General features: G+C 40.2%; 1 protein-coding gene across 1 annotated transcript in view; it reads left to right on the top strand.

The window, feature by feature from the left end:
• Positions 1–5,650: 5,650 nt before the first annotated feature.
• Positions 5,651–18,580, top strand: part of SLC6A3 (solute carrier family 6 member 3) — a 63,434-nt gene continuing 50,504 nt past the window's right edge. Inside the window, exons 1-4 of the mRNA XM_069960257.1 lie at positions 5,651–5,722; positions 6,079–6,417; positions 9,731–9,862; positions 13,025–13,262. Of these exons, the coding sequence (XP_069816358.1) occupies positions 6,132–6,417; positions 9,731–9,862; positions 13,025–13,262 (656 nt within the window). The 5' untranslated portion in view covers positions 5,651–5,722; positions 6,079–6,131. The remainder of the gene's footprint in view (positions 5,723–6,078; positions 6,418–9,730; positions 9,863–13,024; positions 13,263–18,580) is intronic.

Raw genomic sequence — 18,580 nt, 5'->3', positions numbered from 1 at the left:
CTCAGCATAGTCTGTGTTCTGTTTTGCCATATACTTTACAATCTATACAATCTTCTGTTTGGAAGGTTATTCTGTATTTCTAATGTGAATCACAGTTTCTGCTTCTATTTTTTTGAATGATGGCTAATGTGACAAATTGCTATACTTAGGCTGGGTTCACACACAGTATATTTCAGTCAGTATTGTGGTCCTCATATCAACCAAAACCAGGAGTGGATTGAAAACACAGAAAGGCTCTGTTCACACAATGTTGAAATTGAGTGGATGGCCGCCATATAACGGTAAATAACTGCCATGATTTCAATACAACGGCGGTTGTTTTAAAATAACGGCAAATATTTGCCATTAAATGGCGGCCATCCACTCAATTTCAACATTGTGTGAACAGAGCCTTTCTGTGTTTTCAATCCACTTCTGGTTTTGGTTGTTATGAGGACCAAATACTGCCTGAAATATACTGTACGTATATTTACACTACGTATATTTCAGTCAGTATTGTGGTCCTCATATTGCAACCAAAACCAGGAGTGGATTAAAAACACAGAAAGGATCTGATCACACAATGTTGACATTGAGTGGATGGCCGCCATTTAAAGGCAAATATTTGCCGTTATTTTAAAACAACGGCTGTTATATTGAAATAATGGCAGTTATTTACCGTTATATGACGGCCATCCACTCAATTTCAACATTGTGTGGATAGAGCCTTTCTGTGTTTTTAATCCACTCCTGGTTTTGGTTGCAATATGAGGACCACAATACTGACTGAAATATACGTAGTGTGAACCCAGCCTAAGGCTGCGTTCACACTACGTATATTTCAGTCAGTATTGCAACCAAAACCAGGAGTGGATTAAAAACACAGAAAGGCTCTGTTCACACAATGGTGAAATTGAGTGGATGGCCATCATATAACGGTAAATAACTGCCATTATTTCAATACAACAGCCGTTGTTCTAAAATAACAGCAAATATTTGCCATTAAATGGCGGCCATCCACTCAATTTCAACATTGTGTGAACAGATCCTTTCTGTGTTTTTAATCCACTCCTGGTTTTGGTTGCAATACTGACTGAAATATACTGACTGAAATATGCATATACTGACTGAAATATACGTAGTGTGAACGCAGCCTTAAATTGTAATCATTCTAACAATAATCATGTCCTTAGATGCTTGCGGAATCTGTTATTTAACTATAAGTCTGTTTCTGATAGTCCATTATGATAACCCTCTTAGTTTTAGTTAATATATTTTTGGGGTTTATGTGCAGTCCTACAATAAACCAGAAATACCCCCCCCCCCCCTCCCCGCAATGTCATGCTGGCCTGTTTCAAATGACTGTCAAACTATGACCATAGCTAATATATATATATATATATATATATATATATATATATATATATATATATATATATATATTGAATTACAATGGTTTTTTTTGCAATGGTATGTATTTCCTTCAGCTCTGCTGCATCTGGAAATAAAGATGTTATATAAAGTTAATGACTGGCCCAATTTGTGGAAAGGGTCCAGATAATATTACTGGTACTTGTTAGTTATATATACATAATGCAATGCAAATAATACCTATATTCTTCATGTGATGATATTAATATATTTATGCTTTTCATTTAAGAAAGATGATCTTTTTGAAGTAAACTGATATACTATTTTATTCTACTTTTAACCATGGTGTTTTTACCAGATAATGACTAGACACTTTTGTATTTACTCATGTGTTTATAATGGCCATAATTTTAATATGACATGCTAGGTTATGCATGTCTTGTGATTGTTTTCATTGCATTGATATTACTTCCCTATTTTTATTTTTTAATTTCTTAAATAAAACAACCATTTTGTTTCAGGATTGTCACATATATATATATATATATAAACAATTAATGCACATGTCCCTAATGTTTACAGCTAAAATGGGTGATGATGCAGCTTTTATTTCTCTGTTTTTTCACCCAACTATATGTAATTATTTCTGTTTTTCACTAAATGTATAGCTATGGATAGAGCATTTACCTTGTCTTGATAAATATTTTGTTTTACAAGATCCATTTTAAATGGTCACAATATTCTTCTGAGTTACATTACAAATTTTATTTTCTTTACTTGCACTCCGTTATATAGTATGACTGTCCAATTGTGCATTTTTGTGTATGTTTGTGTATTTTTAGACTGTGGGACAGTTGTCACATGTGATTAGTTACTGGTTTTGTTAGTCTTGATCATCCTACTAAGGGATGGGCCAAGCATTTTGTTGTGTCCAACATAGAGATTGGAACTTGAGCATTTGGCTCCAACAGGTAATACAAGAGGCACTCATAGAACATTTGACCTGTAGTCACTTATAGGTCACTCTCCTTTTCTGTGGCTAGATGATTGCTTGTGCAGTTGTTGACTTTAAAGGACCTATATACATTGATTAGCCCTAATAATAATAAAAAGGATAATAATAATAATAATAATAATAATAATACCACCTACTTAATATTGTGTAGGTCCTCCTCGTACCACCAGAACAGTTCCTTTTAGGTTACAAACCACACAAGACTTCTGATGGTTCCTGAACATTCCTTAATTCCAGTAAATTGCGAAATGGAGTCTCTATGGATGAGACTTGTTTTTCCAGAACATACCACATAATATGGAGGCCAAGTAAACACCTTCATCTCTATTTGCAGTGTGGCAGGTTGCATTATCTAGGAATCAGAAAAGCCACTGCCATTAAGGAGAACACTGACAAAAAGGGTTATACTTGGTCTACAACATTGATTAGGTAGGTGGCAATTGTTTAAGTAACATACCCCAAAAAGCCAAGACTCCTGGGTTTCAAAGCAGAATATTGTCCAGGATAACGCCTTATCCTTGTGAAGTGGTTGCTCTGACTTAAAAATGTGTTGATTTGCACCATGTAATAACGTTTTAACTTGGTTATTGCCCATGAACAGTCTGATTCTTGACATCACAGTTTTTGACGAATATCTGTTTAGGCATTGTAGGGGAGATTTATCAAAGGGTGTAAAATTTAGACTGGTGCAAACTACCCACAGCAACCAATTACAGTCTAAACTTTACACCCTTTGATAAATCTCCCCCTATGTGCTTGGTAGTGGAGGACTTTAGCACCGTTTGGGAAAGATCTCAGGCTACAGCCATTTTGAAACTCCTGACCTTTTAAAGCCACTATAGCAGTTGTGCCCTATGTACAACAGAATCAGGTGCAGCATGGCAGCTCAGTGGTGAGCACTGATGCCTCGTAGTGCTTGGATCCTGGGTGCATATCTCAAGAAGGAAAAGATCTGCAAGGAGTTTGCATGTTCTTCCCGTATGGCTTAGGCTAGGTTCACACTGCGTTTTTGCAGTCCATTTGACAAATCCGTTTTTTATATGGTTACTTTTAACAAACACAAAAACTTGGTCAACTATGTTTTTCTGTATGCTAAAAAAACCTCATCAGTTTAGATCCTTTTTTTTTCTATAATAGAAGTCAATGGAAAAACTGATCCAAATGGATTGTACACAGTTGCATCCTTCCCCCCCCATAAAACATATACATTAAATTAACTGCAAAAACGTAGTATAAACCCAATATTTACAAATATTTAAGACATAAGATTTCCCAGTTGTCTTTCCCAGTTTCTCCATAGACATAAATACTCTGCAAATATATAATTATTAGTCTCTATAACTTTGTAGTTCATCATGAATATTAGATTTTAACCTATGTTCACACACTGTAAAATTAGCTGTTCTTAATACCATAAAAATGGCTTTAAATTGTACGGCCAGTTTTACAGTTAAAAATTTGAACTTTTCATTCAATAATTTTTTTTTTATTTAAGTCTGAAGAAAAGAGAGAAAGTTGCTAAGCATTGTGCATACTATAATTTCACAAATTTTAGCTAGCACCAGTGTTAAACTTTGGCATAAACCAAAATGTATTAAGGTGCATGTAGTTTTTACTAAAGTCCCACAATTTACTCCAACAAACTTATGTTTAAGAACTCCATTATTGCCAAATGGCTTCAATTGCATGAAGAGACCCATCTCATTTTTTGTTTTGTTTTAGCCTTGAGAGGCTTTTCTAGTTTTAGGATAATAAATATTAATCATTGCATACACCAATGTTATGTTATACTTTGTTTTAGTGCCTCATCAGATTATTCAATATTTGTTTGTGGTCAATGAATGGGAACTCTTTTTTTCATTCATAGGCACATACTGCCCTCAGTTCAAGGTTTCCTACAACTATATCTAGTCTAGGCAATGCCCCTTGAGCTAAATACATAAGCAGCTGCACAATCCTTTCTAGTAGTCTGCTGCAATGTATTCTTCTGGGGCAAACTCTGTTTAGATCACAAAGCATTACAATTGTACCTGCTTCTAGGCTGAGAACAGGCTCAGCTACTATAAGCAACATTTTGTTCTAATTCACTGACAGTTATCCTGTAAGATATAACTAATGTTTAGTATTAAGGTCCCTACTCCCCATACATCTTCAACAATTGATGGCCGAACTATCATTCAGCCATTGTTATCTCTCCCACCCGCTGCCTGCCCCCCCCCCCTTCATACACAGGAGCCTTCGCCAAAGCTTAGGGTCCTTGCATTCTTTATGGGGAGGGGTAAGTTGCAGCCAGAGCTCTCTGACTGTGGTCTAAACAAAGTGGTCGGGCAGTGATTTTCCATCACGTCTGACTCCTATTACCACTGGCATAATCTGACGGTAACCAATTGGAAGTGCCCCAAAGACCTTAGGTTAACAGCTGAACCCACTGTGAGCAGTGGGTACGGCTGACTATAGTCTAAGGTATATAGGGGCCTTAAAGGGGTTATTCTGGTAACAAAAACAATAATCTAAACAATCCCCCTTCCCAATACCACCCTGTGTCTAATATACATGTATAACCCATCTTGCACCCTTTTCCTGTTTTTTTTTTTTTTTTTCATTCTTATCAACTCTTGTCTAAAATCCTCTACTTTTGGTCCACTCTGACCACGCTCTGCTCCCTCTTCCCCCCTCCCTTTGTGGTCTGAGGACATGTGATCTCCTCTCTGGGGGCAGGGTTAGCTATTGACTTGGTAACCCATCATCTCTATGCACCTGTGCTGATTCCATAGACTTACATGTGTCCCTAAGCCTAGGTTTCTGTAATATAAAAAGTTATAGTTCTATCTCTGCTTGCTGTCAGTGAATGCAGGTATATGTACCTGTCTTTGTGTCTCAGCTCTGCATATTTTAAGTTTTATGGATGTTCTTAGAGTCTGGATAGAACTAGAATGTTTTCATTCCTAGTTAGCAAGCAGAGATCTAAACTTGCACTATATCCACTTTCCTCCAGATGTCAGTTATACAGAAAATAGCTGCACCATGTGCGCGTCAGCTCAGCTACATCATCAGCTAGTATGGAATACATATTAGGGGGATGTGATGCAAAATCAGTGAATAAACAGTCCTGTGTTTACTGTGCAATAGTAATGACAGCAATGGGCAGAAAAGAAAGCTAAGGGAGCATGTATGCAAAGAGGTGGAAGTTGATTGGTTGCTAGGGGCAACTGAACCAGTTTCACTTTACACCATGTTTGATAAATCTTCCCCTTAGTTTCTTATCATGATTATAGATCGGCTTTACAAAAACTTGTAACTCAGGAATGGCAGCAGCTAGAAAGACAGGAGATGTCTCAAAATACTCAGGGGGGCTTGGTAAGTAAGACCAGCAGGCATTTAATTTTTTTGCTGTTAGGTGGATAACCCCTTTAAGATATTACTTTGCTGATCAAGTTTATCTCAGGAGTTACCTTATAGTTGAGAATGAGTTGCTCTTCTTCAGGTTTTCCTTTATCTTTCTATGTAAAATAGGTACATGAATTATCCATAATATAACCATGTTAGATCCTATGAACTTCTGGTATCCTGACACCTTATGTTACATAGCATTTTAATAGCAATCATTTTCATCAATGGTAGTAACTCTACTTTCTAATTCTATTATTCATACCAGGTCTGAAAATACAGGACGTATTTGCACACAAATTAAGTTTGCCTAATTTTGTTCACAGGTAGAAAATACTGATTCTTCAAATATTACAGTCTATAGTCTTAGTAGCACCTAATGATCAAACCTAGACCACCAGTTGGACAGATGTCTTCAGTGGTTGCTCCTGCTAAAGAATCTAACGCTATGGGAACCAAGGAAGTGGAGCTTATACTTGTAAAGGAACAAAATGGAGTTCAGTTTACTAATTCAGTATTGGTAAACCCATCCCAGACAAATCCTGATATTGAAGAGAGAGAGACCTGGAGTAAGAAAATAGATTTTCTTCTTTCTGTAATTGGATTCGCTGTGGACTTAGCTAATGTTTGGAGGTTTCCTTACTTGTGTTACAAAAATGGAGGAGGTAAGTTCTATACTGTTAACCAAATGCATGTATTTGTTTTCTATCACAGTTTAATTGGTTGGTATTACTAATCAAAAATATAATCAACAAATACACATGATGTTCTTAATATCTATCTATCTATCTATCTATCTATCTATCTATCTATCTATCTATCTATATCAGTCCAGTTTAAAATATACCAATTCTAAATGAGTAATATGTCCGAAGATGTCACAAATGGAAATTCTCAAGATGAGAATCTCACTGTTTGCTAGACTATTTTTTTTCTGAGACTTTAACACTAATGGCCTATATTTTAACCCCTTCCCGCATCAGTCAGTATATTTACGTCCTCATGCGGGAGGGGTGGTTCAGAGAGGGGTCACGCGGCGTCCCCACTCTGAACCGCTTTGATCCTGGGTGCTATCTGTAGCCCAGGACTGTGGTTATTAGCGGGCGTGGTCTGATCGCTACACCCGCTAATTATACATTTAAATGCAGCTGTCACTGACAGCTGCATTTAAATGTATTGCTTCCCCCCTATCTCTGGTGTCTAGTGGGGGGATCCCTTCTGCGTCGCACTGATGCTGATTCCGGCTCAGCACTCGATGTGTCTGGTCTGCTGCAGACCAGAGTAATACAGCAATGATCTAATCGATCATTGCTGTATTAAGTATACTGCAGTGATCTCTATGAGAGTTCACTGAAGTAATAATAAAAGTCCCCCAGGGGGACTAAAAGTTAAAGTATACTGTATAAAAAAACAGTTTTTATTATTAAAAAATCACCTCCCCTAATAAAAGTCTAAATTACTCGCTTTTTCCCATTTTATAAATAAAAACAAATAAATAAATAAGCATATTTGGTATCGCTGCGTACGTAATCGCCTGAACTGTTAAATTATCACATTCCATATCTTGCGCGGTAAACAGTGTAAGCACAAAAAGCCGCCAAATTACAAAATTGTGCATTTTTTGTGACATCCAACCCAGAAAAATTGTAATAAAAAGTGATCAAAAAGTTGCATATAGGCAAGCAAGGTACCAATAGAAAGAACAGATCATGGCGCCAAAAATGACACCTTACATAGCCCCATAGGCCAAAGAATAAAAGAATTATAAGGATGGGAATAAAGCAATTTTAAACACATTTAGTTTTTTTTAAAAGGTTAAAATTTTTTAAAAGCCATCAGATAAAATAAAAGTTATATAAATTACATATAGTTTTAATCATACTGACTTGAGGAACATACATAACGTGTCAGTTTTACCATAGGGGGAATGGCGTAAACACAAACTCCCCCAAAATGAGAACAAATTCCTTTTTTTTAAAAATTTCACTGCACAAAGAATTTTTTTCTGGTTTCGCAGCATATTTTATAGAAGAATTAAGTCATCCATTGTAAAGTGCAATTAGTGGCGCAAAAATAAGGGCTCATGTGGGTCTGTAGGTGAAAAAATGCAAATGCTATGGCCTTTTAAACACGAGGAGGAAAAAATGAAAACGCAGAAACGAAAATTAGCCCGGTCCCAATCTATCATCTGTTATCGGGCTTCCAAAACTGCTGACACTGTTAGATACCATATATAAATATAGACTTTCCCAATACTGAAGTTCAGTCCCTTGCTTGTGAATTGGTCAGAGGTACAGTTTCTTGTCATACCCACTGTTCTACCATATACAGTGGTGCCTTGGATTACGAGCATAATTCGTTCCGGGGCTGTGCTTGTAATCACAATCCACTCTTAAACCAAAGCAAATTTTCCCATAAGAAATCACAGATATGCAGACAATTGGTTCCACACCCCAAAAATAATGATTTATTATTTTGAATAACCTGTAAAACAAATGAAACAAATGTTCAGAAACAGCAGAATATGTGATATTATAAGTTACTGTACAGTAATGGAGAGGATGGGAAGCACAAGAGCTGACAGAGATTGCAGGGGGCATGAAGGAATGAGCAGGGCAGTTGTGGGCACATACATGCAGCACTCTCTGTCTGGGGAGAGAGGGGTTAAGGCCATGGAGAGGTTACCTCCACAGTCCTGTCCCCTGATGTGAGCCCCAGCCTTGAGTGGATCTGCTATGATTTGGAAGGTGAGGGAGACTTCCTGGATCAGAGTACAGTGCTGTAGACCCCGCTATGCAGACCATGCCCCTCCCCCGCTCGGGCTCCCACCCAGTACAGGGAGATCTTAAACCAAATCGATGCTATTAAACCAAGTCAAAATTTTGAAAAACTGTGAGCTCTTAAACCAAAACGCTCTTAAACCAAGGTACCACTGTATATAGCATAATGACTTGGTAATCAATAAAAAGAACATGCCTTATCCCAAGTATAGGCCATCTATATTAAGGCCCAATGGGTACCTAAATGGGTACTCCAGAAAACAGTGTTTTTTTTTCTTTGAAATTAACTGGTGTCAAAAATTTATATAGCTTTTTAATTTACTTCTATTTAAAAATGTCAAGTCTTCCAGTACTTATGAGCTGCTGTATGTCCTACAGGAATTGATATATTCTTTCCAGTATGGAGAGCAGGAGAGGTTTTTAGGAGGATTTTCTACTGCTCTGGCCAGTTCCTGGGATACCTGCATGCATCCCTATTTCACCCAGTAAAGCCTCAGCCCTACCTACCACTTATAGGACACCTGCATTCTTAAAGGCAATCCTACACAGAAACCTGCCCTGGGATGCCTAAAAAAAGACAATAACATAAAAAATGTTGGCCTCATATTGACCTCATAATATGTAATGACTATATATAATTTATATAATTTTCCCCATGTAAATTATTATTCTTAATTTTTTTCCTTACAACTTTTATTTTTAGTCAAGATTACTTTTAGTTCACTTATGCATTGCAAAATAATTTGCTGTGATAGCTCACCTAGTACACTAAGATGGCAGGCTTAGGGGACTGCCAAAAAAGGGGTGAGGATGAGATTAAACGGGGAGGGGGGGGGGGGCTTTATTTAAGAAGGGTGTACTTGTAAGCCGGTCTCCATAAATGTCCCCCTTAGTTAATAACAGCATACTGGAGCAGCATATTAAAATCACTATTTATGTGCCTCAGCGTAAGGTGTGCTATCAGCAGGTTAGTAGTTAGTAGCCCTAGCCTGCTAATAGATTCCCTTTAATGCAGTGTTAGGGAGAACACCAACACTATTCTAATGTTTTCTGGTGATTGGGTGTTTACACAAAAATGGATGGTTTAAGTGGATAACTAATAAAAGTGAGATTTTAAATTAATTATTGAAGTGGATAAGCAGTAGCTAGTCTAATAGTTTACCTATGTATAAACTTGCTGTCATTTCCTGTCTCACAGGTGCATTTCTAGTGCCATATATATTCTTTATGATAATTGCCGGAATGCCTCTTTTCTACATGGAATTGGCTCTAGGACAGTTTAATAGAGAAGGAGCTGCTGGCGTTTGGAAGATATGTCCATTATTCAAAGGTAAAAATGCATCTTTGAGCTTTAGATTAGATTTGGAAAGGCATTAGGCTCAAAAACAGCACAAGCAAATAATCAATATTGTATGTTGTCGCATAGTTGGGAAGGTAGTTTGACTTTTATAATTCCATCTTGCAGACATTATTACTACATAGAGATCAAATTCTACACTGATTCACAGGGTAAAAAAAAGTAGAAAATATTTCATTAAAATGTGTTTTAGACTTTTTGAAGTTATAATGTTTTGGTACTGTGCAGTTGACACAACCATGTCCTGCAGCCCTGAAGGTTTGGGGCCCTTTCTCAGGAATTGGTATGTTTGGGTGGCGGGCTCTGACCAGGGCTAGCTTTAGAGTAGATTGTGTATTACGGAGGAGATGGCACCTCTGTGATGGTGGTGCACGTGGCGGGATGGCGTTCCAGAAGTAGCGGTTAAGAAAATCCACCTAGTAGAGTTATGCTTGTTTATTATGTGCAAAACATTGTAACATACAGGAGGACGCGTTTCTGCATGTAACCATCAGCTCAGGAAGGCTACATGCCGAAATGCGTCCTCCTGTATCTTATGATGTTTTGCACATAATAAACAAACATAACTCTACTAGGTGACTGCCAAGATTTTCTTAACCCCAGCTTTAGAGTAGATGGCGCCCTGTGTGAAATTTTATTTTTTTGGTGCCCCCCCTCCCCATCCCAGACGCATCAGAATTTCAGTAGGACATGCGACCAGAATGTATACAGGCAGTCTGCTCATATACTGTGTATGGAGTGCTCCACTAATTATTATTAGCAGATAAAAAAACAGAAAAAACGCAAGGCAGAGCGCCTCATAGCATGACACTGTGTAGATAGGTAGCGATCATGCAGGACAGGAACACATAGGTTTAGGCTCACCTGATGTGGTTGTGATAAGCCACAACCACTATGAAGCGCATCAAAGGAACAGGTAGAATGGTCGCTGTTGGGGACTCTCAACCGCAGACCCTAAGGTGTGCGTGATCAATTGCAAAATCCAAAGAACAAAAAGAAGATGTTGTCCTCGCGCAGACCATATGTGAAATATCTAGTTTGTTGATACATAAATATCCATAGGTAACGCGTTTCGAGAGCCCTATGCTCTCTTTATCAAACCTCCAGGATGAATAAGACAATACACAAATCAAGGTCCATATATACCCTCACACATATACCGGGCCTGCCCACATACATGCCAAAAACGGAAGTCCGATCGTAATCAATTGCATAACAATGTTATCAAGCTGTACTTCGGTCACATAGCATAACTGTATATCATATAGCATGACTGTAACGTATAGCATAGCTCGGAGTAATTACTATTAGTCTCCTTTAGTGCTTCACACACAGTATAATGCCCTCAAAGGTATCAAGTGCCCAACATATAGAATTATCTTTTAACATTTTTGCAGATATTACCAACATAAAATGATTACATATTGCCTCTGAATAAAACAGAAAGACATTACCAATGATACCACTACATAATACCTAAATAATACTGTCATACCATGACCACTATCACTACCACTACAGACCCTATAAGAGAATGCAGTAACATCCAGTAACTCACAGGAGCGTCTTCTCTGATCAGAGTCTTTTCTTTTTTCTCTCCATCCATCCTGGGCCATCTTCAAGTCTTCTCCTGATTATGAATCCTCTCTCCAGAATCTGCTAAAGAAACATTTAAGGCTCCTTATCCAGCACATATAGTAGTTAGGTCCCCTGTACCCCTATATAATAGTTAGACTCCTCTGTGCCTCCATATAGTTTTAAGGCTCCTCTGTGCCCCCACATAATAGGTATGCTCTGTACCCTAATATTTTAATAAGGTCACTATAAAGTATAGACCCCACTATGCAGTTCCCATATAGTATCAGGCGAGGAGAGGTGCATAATAAAACCATATTATGTTATCAATTACTGCTTGAGGATAGGATGACACACTCTCTGTGCACCCCCATCTAGCATGAGACCCCTCTCTGCAGCCCCTTAATAGCATAGACTGCCCTTTGTAGCCCTATATAGTATCAGTCTCCCCCTTCAGCCCTCATATAGTACCTGACTCCCCCTGGAAATACCTTATTTGTTGTCAGCCCCCCCTCTTGTGCAGCCCCCATATGGAACAGCCTTTCCATCCTGTGCAGCCCCCTACATATGGTATTAGTCCCTTCATACAACCCAGTAATGTGTGCTTTCCCAACCCCTCCAGTCCCATATATTAACAGTAATAATATGCAACCCCCATATATAACCAGTCTCACTTTCTAGGAAGGCCACATATATCCCCAATAGCACCAATTTGATATAGCCCCAATAGTCACCATTATATAGCCACACAGTCACCATTTAATATCAGCTACTCCTGTAGTCTACAATTAATAAGTCCCCCTCCTTGCAGTCCCCATTTAATCATTCCCCCACAGCCACTATTTAGTATCAGCCCCCCCAGTCCCCATTAATTGAGCCCCCCTTATGCAGCCATTTAGTATCAGCCCTGCATTCCCCATTTATTCAGTCCCCCATGCAGCAAACATTTAGTATCAGCCAGTCAGTCCCCATTTATTCCTCCCCCCTCCCCCCCCGGTCTCCTCCGGCATCATCTTCCTAGGTAAAGGCTTTTGCTCAGTGTCTCTCTGCTCCGATGCACATAGACGTAAGCTGCCTGTGGTCACAAGAGTGATTGACAATGCGCGGAGCCAATAGCTTCTTGTGCTGTCAATCAGGGTGCCCTATTTAAATATAATCATCTCATTAGAGTTGCATATAGTTATATAGTGCGGCCCCGACACTTGCCGGCTGCTGGTGCTCCCCTTCGCTGGATGGGGTGATGTGCCCTGGGCTGTTGCACAGGTCACACACCCCTAAAGCCGGCCCTGGCTCTGACAGCAGGATGAGCATTTTTGCAAACCAGGAGGCAGTGATAGTTAGGTGAGCCCCTGGTTTCCAGCAATTTAGGTAGTGACCGGTCCTTTTAGAATGCATCATGGAAGGATCCAAGTATGGATACTGACTTGTGATCATGTGTACAGTATTGTATGGTGCATCTAAATGCACCATGGTGTCAGATAAATCAATAGGTCACACATTATAACTCACAGCTTTGTATGAATATAAACTGATGAAAATGTGTTTTGTTTTTCCTTCTAGGTGTTGGCTTTACAGTCATTCTCATATCATTGTACGTTGGCTTCTTCTACAACGTTATCATTGCATGGGCCATACATTATCTGTTCTCCTCGTTTACGTCCGAATTGCCTTGGATTCACTGCAACAATTCATGGAATAGTCCTAACTGTTCAGAAACAAAATATAATAACTTTAATGATTCTGGATTTTCCTACATCAATGATAGTTTTAAAGTAACACCTGCGGCAGAATACTTTGAGTAAGTACTTCTAGCTATGTTAAATATCTTCTAAAAATATTCTACTGTGAGACATTGGCCTACCTAGTAATGTTTTATCTGTCATTTGTTTTTACTAACTTGCTTTCTTGACGTGCTTGATTTGTGTGGGTAAAGCCACTGAAGTAAGCTCTATTTCTATTAATGCTTGCTCCTAATATATAGTAACATTCACTTGCATATATTTATAGGTAGATGTGAGGTGCTGTTCATACAATCCATGAGCAATCCTTGTTTCCTATGTAGTCTCCTGTGTCTTTAGAATCGAAACAAACCCTGTGTTTCTTTGGATTTGCCACTTACTTTGTGATGCTGTTTATTTGATACTGTGTACAATCTGTATAGTGATTTGTAAAGATTCTTGGGGTGCCGCCCCATCAATGTGTGATTTGTCTTTTTAAATGGAGCCTGTAATAACTTTCATGACGCCAAATTACAGGCAGCATGATACAATGATAGATTCTTCCATTTCTGTTATATCATGATTCACTCTGAAACACTGCACGGTTTCAGCTAAATCATAGTTTAAAGTGGACCTGTAACCTCCTGGGAAAGCTCTTGAATAGTGTTTTTAAATAGCCTCATGCAGAGGCAGATTAGCTTTTACCATAGGCCCTGGGCTGTTCACCAAACCTGGGCCCCCCACCCCACTGTAACTATGGCAGCACTAAAGTTTCCCAGGACTGGTCCCAGCTTTTCCCAGCTCCTGAGGAATGGCATGGAATGGCACTGAGTTAGGCAGCGTTCACATTAGAGAATCAGCGCAGTGATCATAGTCACATGTTGGTCCTTCAATAATGTTACTGAATTGTCTCCTGGCTGCAGTTTTGCCCTAATTTATGCAAAAATCGCTGTAAAAAAACCCAGCAATTGTTTGCAAATCATGGCAGAACTGTAGCCGGGAGAAAATACACCAAAGTATAAGTCTGTTTGGGCAGCCATGGCCCCTCCAGGAGCTTAGGGCCCTGCTCAAAACAGACTGTTGTGGGCTGCCTGAAGGAAAGAAGGTTTGTGAAGCATGACCACATGATTAATCGCGCCTTGTAGAGGCACTGCTTATTGGGACATATAAAAGGACCCTGAGATGTAGGAGTTCTTCACATTAAGGAGCAGCAGGAGAAGAAGAAAGATGCTAGAAGTAGTAGTAAGGCTGGTGTCACACCTAACTGCCTTCAGTTTTTGACCCACAAAAAGGATGAAAAAAGGATAGGAAATATAAAGGAAGAGTGTACACTAGGGCTGGGCGGTATACCGCGAAAATATCGATACCGTCACTGGCGTCGGTTAACCGACCTCAACTTGGCCAGGACGGTATGTGCGGTATTTTCTGTATTCCCCGTCTTCCCGGCGCCGCCTAATTGCCGCCCGGACCATGCCGGAGGCATTTGGAATAAACTATTCTGCTGCTGGGGGAGGGGGGACCTGGCCAGCCAATCCCCCCTACACCCGTATTGCGTCGCCCACGTACCGCCTCTGCAGCCTTCCTTTTTATTGGCTGCGTGCGGGCGGGTTTTCTTGTGGTCGCGTGGGCTGGCAGTTGGATGTGCACCACAAAGTCCTCTCTGCACTTTCCTGCGTCACAGGCTGTAACATGGCATCCGCTTCTCACCCAGGCCCGGCCCCTGTAGTAATACAGCCTTGGGGTCCATGGGTGCAGTAGCGTTTGGTGCCGGACTGCCGGTGTTATGCGGGTGAGGGGTCGGGGCCATGCTGGGCTGGCCGGCGCTGTACTGTACACTATCGATCTGGATGGAAGCTGCTGCTGCTGCACAGCCTGTTACCACCACACAGGGGGCCTGGGTGCACGCTGACAGTGCAGGCTGCACTCAGATGGCAGCTCCCCCTTCAGTGTGAGCTCAGCGCTGCTGCTGCTGCCGGGCGGCTCTCTTCTCCTAGCTTCTATGGAAGCTGCACGGTGTGCCCTGCCCCCCCTCTCCCGCACATACAGTTGGAGTCAGGTATGGGTCGGCACCTCCATGCTTCACTGGTAACCACACTCTGTCCCGCACAGGAATCCTTGGCGCCCCGTTATCTTTTGATCTTGTGCTGGAACCAGCCATGTGTGACGCTCTGCCCTGGACACAGATATATGTGCTACAACACTGAGTGACAGGGGCAGAGGATTCCTGTGCGGGAGAGAGCGGTGCCCGGTGGAGGAAGGATGTGCTGACCTATACCTGACACCTGCAGCCACTGAGTGACTGGGGGTAGATATTATAGAGAGAGATAGATAGATAGATAGATAGATAGATAGATAGATAGATAGATAGATAGATAGATAGATAAAGCAAAAAATATAGGCAGCACACTAAACGAACTGTGGCTACCAGCATATGAATCCCAGACCTTGGATCAAGTCAGCTAGTAAAAAATACTCTGCAGCACTCTGATGGTAATACATACGTGAATTTATTCCATATAACAATGTGCAGCAAACTTCACAAGTAATAGACAATGTTTTGGCGTCTCCTATGCCATTTTCAAGTGGCACTTGAAAATGGCGTAAGAGACGCCAAAATATTGTGTATTACTTGTGAAGTTTGCTGCACATTGTTATATGGAATAAATTCACGTTTGTATTACCATCGGAAAATGTGGTTTTCAAAAGGGGTGTGGCTTTTAAAAGGGGCGTGTCATAATTATCGTTTGATTTATCGTTACCGCGACTACATGTACAATAAACCGCAATATTGATTTAGGCCATTATCAACCAGCCCTAGTGAACACTTCTGTTTCCTGCTGGATACACTCCAGGCTTAGGCACAAAAATTGCAGTGGCAAAGCTGTAAGTGAGAGGTAACATTTCTCTTTAATGTGGTCAGAATGGTGTGGCTGTTGCAGACGGATTGAGTGTATGCAGTGATAGACTTAGATTAACCCTTTCCAAGAATCTATGCCCCCTCTAGTAGATTAAGGGCCCTATTCCACCAACAGATCTGACGACAGATTATCTGCCAAAGATTTGAAGCCAAACCCAGGAACAGACTATAAACAGAGAACAGGTCATAAAGGAAAGACTGGATTTCTCCTCTTTTCAAATCCTTTCCTGGGTTTGGCTTCAAATCTTTGGCAGATAATCTGTCGTCAGATCTGTTGGTGTAATAGGGCCTTAACTCTTTACAAGAAGCTGTGTCCTCCTGTATCAGGTTAACCTCTTGCAATTAGCTTTGCCTCCTTAGCTAATAAATAGTATTACATATAAAGTAAAGTTCAGGCTTTTGTCAGTAGGTGAGGAAAACTGATGTCTGATTTGCATTTTGCTGATTTCCAACCCATTGTGATCCCTTGGTAAATTAAGTCACCAGGTTTGTGATTTGCGTTTGGTAAATTTATGGTAAAATAGGTGACCTGGTTCTTCAATTGTACCTTATGGATCAGTGACCAGATGAAACACAAAAATTATTAGCTGTCCTTAAAAGCCACATCTGAGTACAAAACTTCAATCTTTTATTCAGATGTCATAAAAATCAACTCCGCCCCGTCACAGTTGATACCTTGCAGAGAGGAATAAAATCACCAGATCTCGCTCTGCCAAAATGAAAGTAAAACCTGGTCCCTACCTCTCAGAAGAGAAGAATTTAGGGTTAGTGGTTTCTGACCGCCTCAGAATGAGTCACCAGTGCAACCAGGTGGTAGGGAAAGCAAATTGTATGCTGGGGTGTATAGCTAGTGGTATAACCAGTAGGAAGAGGGAGATTGTGTTCCCGCTGTATAGAGCTCCAGTGAGACCACATCTGGAATACTGTGTCCAGTTCTGGAGACCTCACCTAAAAAAGGACATTGATAAACTAAAACGGGTCCAAAGACAGGCTACACAAATGGTGGAAGGTTTTAAGTATAACACATATCAGAAATGTTCTTACCTTCATCCTTAGCACTGGTTTTGTTAAGCCTTCTGTTAATTTAATGTGTGAATTAGGCAGTTTGGTGCACTGAGGGCGGGACTACCACCAATCTGTCCAACTTGCCCACCCCTCATCATTAATACATCAGTAAAGTCATTGCAGAGTGCCGCTTACATAATTATAAGGAGGGATTATGAAATACCTAGCTGTCATGTTGGCCAAATTGAGTAAATTTACGGACATGCACATTTTCCTGATAGAAGCATATTCAGTTATTTGTAAAACTTCTTAGGAATTGAGTGAATTGATCCAAACTATGATAGTTACCTTAGACAGCTGGTCTTTTATTCCCAGTAAGATGTGCTTTTGTTGTGCAAATCCACTACTGCAGCAGATGTCACAGCTGTCATGAGGTTTTGATGTGTGGCTGCTACTTGTTTACTATGATGTCTGATTTAGAGAGGTGGAGAAGTTCTTTTGAGGTATAAATGTTTTCCTTCTTTTTGCCAAAAGCTGTTTGGCTTTGATAGCTGCTAAATATGTTAGCTTTGTGGCCGTATCTACAAAAAGATATGCAACTACAAGTGAGCAAACAAATGGGAAACAGCAATGTTATGTGCAAAAACCACATTTCAATGAAGATAGGGCCAAGGGTAAACATTTCCTTATCAGCTGCTAGGGACATCCACATAATATCTGCTATAACTGTTATTTCTATAAGACTGATACTGTACTTGCACCCAAACCAAAACTCGTTCCAACCTAATTATTCCAACCATATATTGCCTTGGATTTTAAGCGTCTCTGTACCCACAATCTGCCCCCCGAAAACTACTTGTACCGTTTGGCAAGTGATACAGTAATTGTCCTAAAAAACTACTTTTAAACTTGCAGCCCTGTGCCAAATTGGCGTGGCCTAGAGTGTGCGTGCCCAAGCCTTGCACCGCCTCTCCATTCTTCCTCCCCCCCCCCCTCTTCATTATTAGGAATGCCCTGGGCAGTATTTTTCCTATTTATCACTTGTTTGAACACATTAGCATTGAGCACATTAACAGGTGATGAATAGGAAAAATCCTGCCCAGGGCATTCCTAATAGTGAGAAGGGCGGGGGAAGGGATGAAGAGACAGTGCAAGGCTTTAGGACACACACTCTAGGCCACGCCAATTTAACACAGGGCTGCAAGTTTGAGGCTGGGTTCACACACTGTATACTTCAGGCAGTATTTGGTCCTCAAGTCAGGTCCTCATAGCAACCAAAACCAGGAGTGGATTGAAAACACAGAAAGGCTCTGTTCACACAATGTTGAAATTGAGTGGATGGCCGTCATATAACGGTAAATAACTGCCATTATTTCAATATAACAGCCGTTGTTTTAAAATAACAGCAAAAATTTGCCATTAAATGACGGCCATCCACTCAATTACAACATTATGTGAACATAGCCTTTCTGTGTT

This window comes from Dendropsophus ebraccatus, chromosome 2 (genome assembly GCF_027789765.1).
Source record: "Dendropsophus ebraccatus isolate aDenEbr1 chromosome 2, aDenEbr1.pat, whole genome shotgun sequence".
Classification (NCBI taxonomy): Eukaryota; Metazoa; Chordata; class Amphibia; order Anura; family Hylidae; genus Dendropsophus; species Dendropsophus ebraccatus.
The sequence above is the reverse complement of the archived record's forward strand: the minus strand, read 5'-3'. Positions and strand labels throughout refer to the sequence as shown.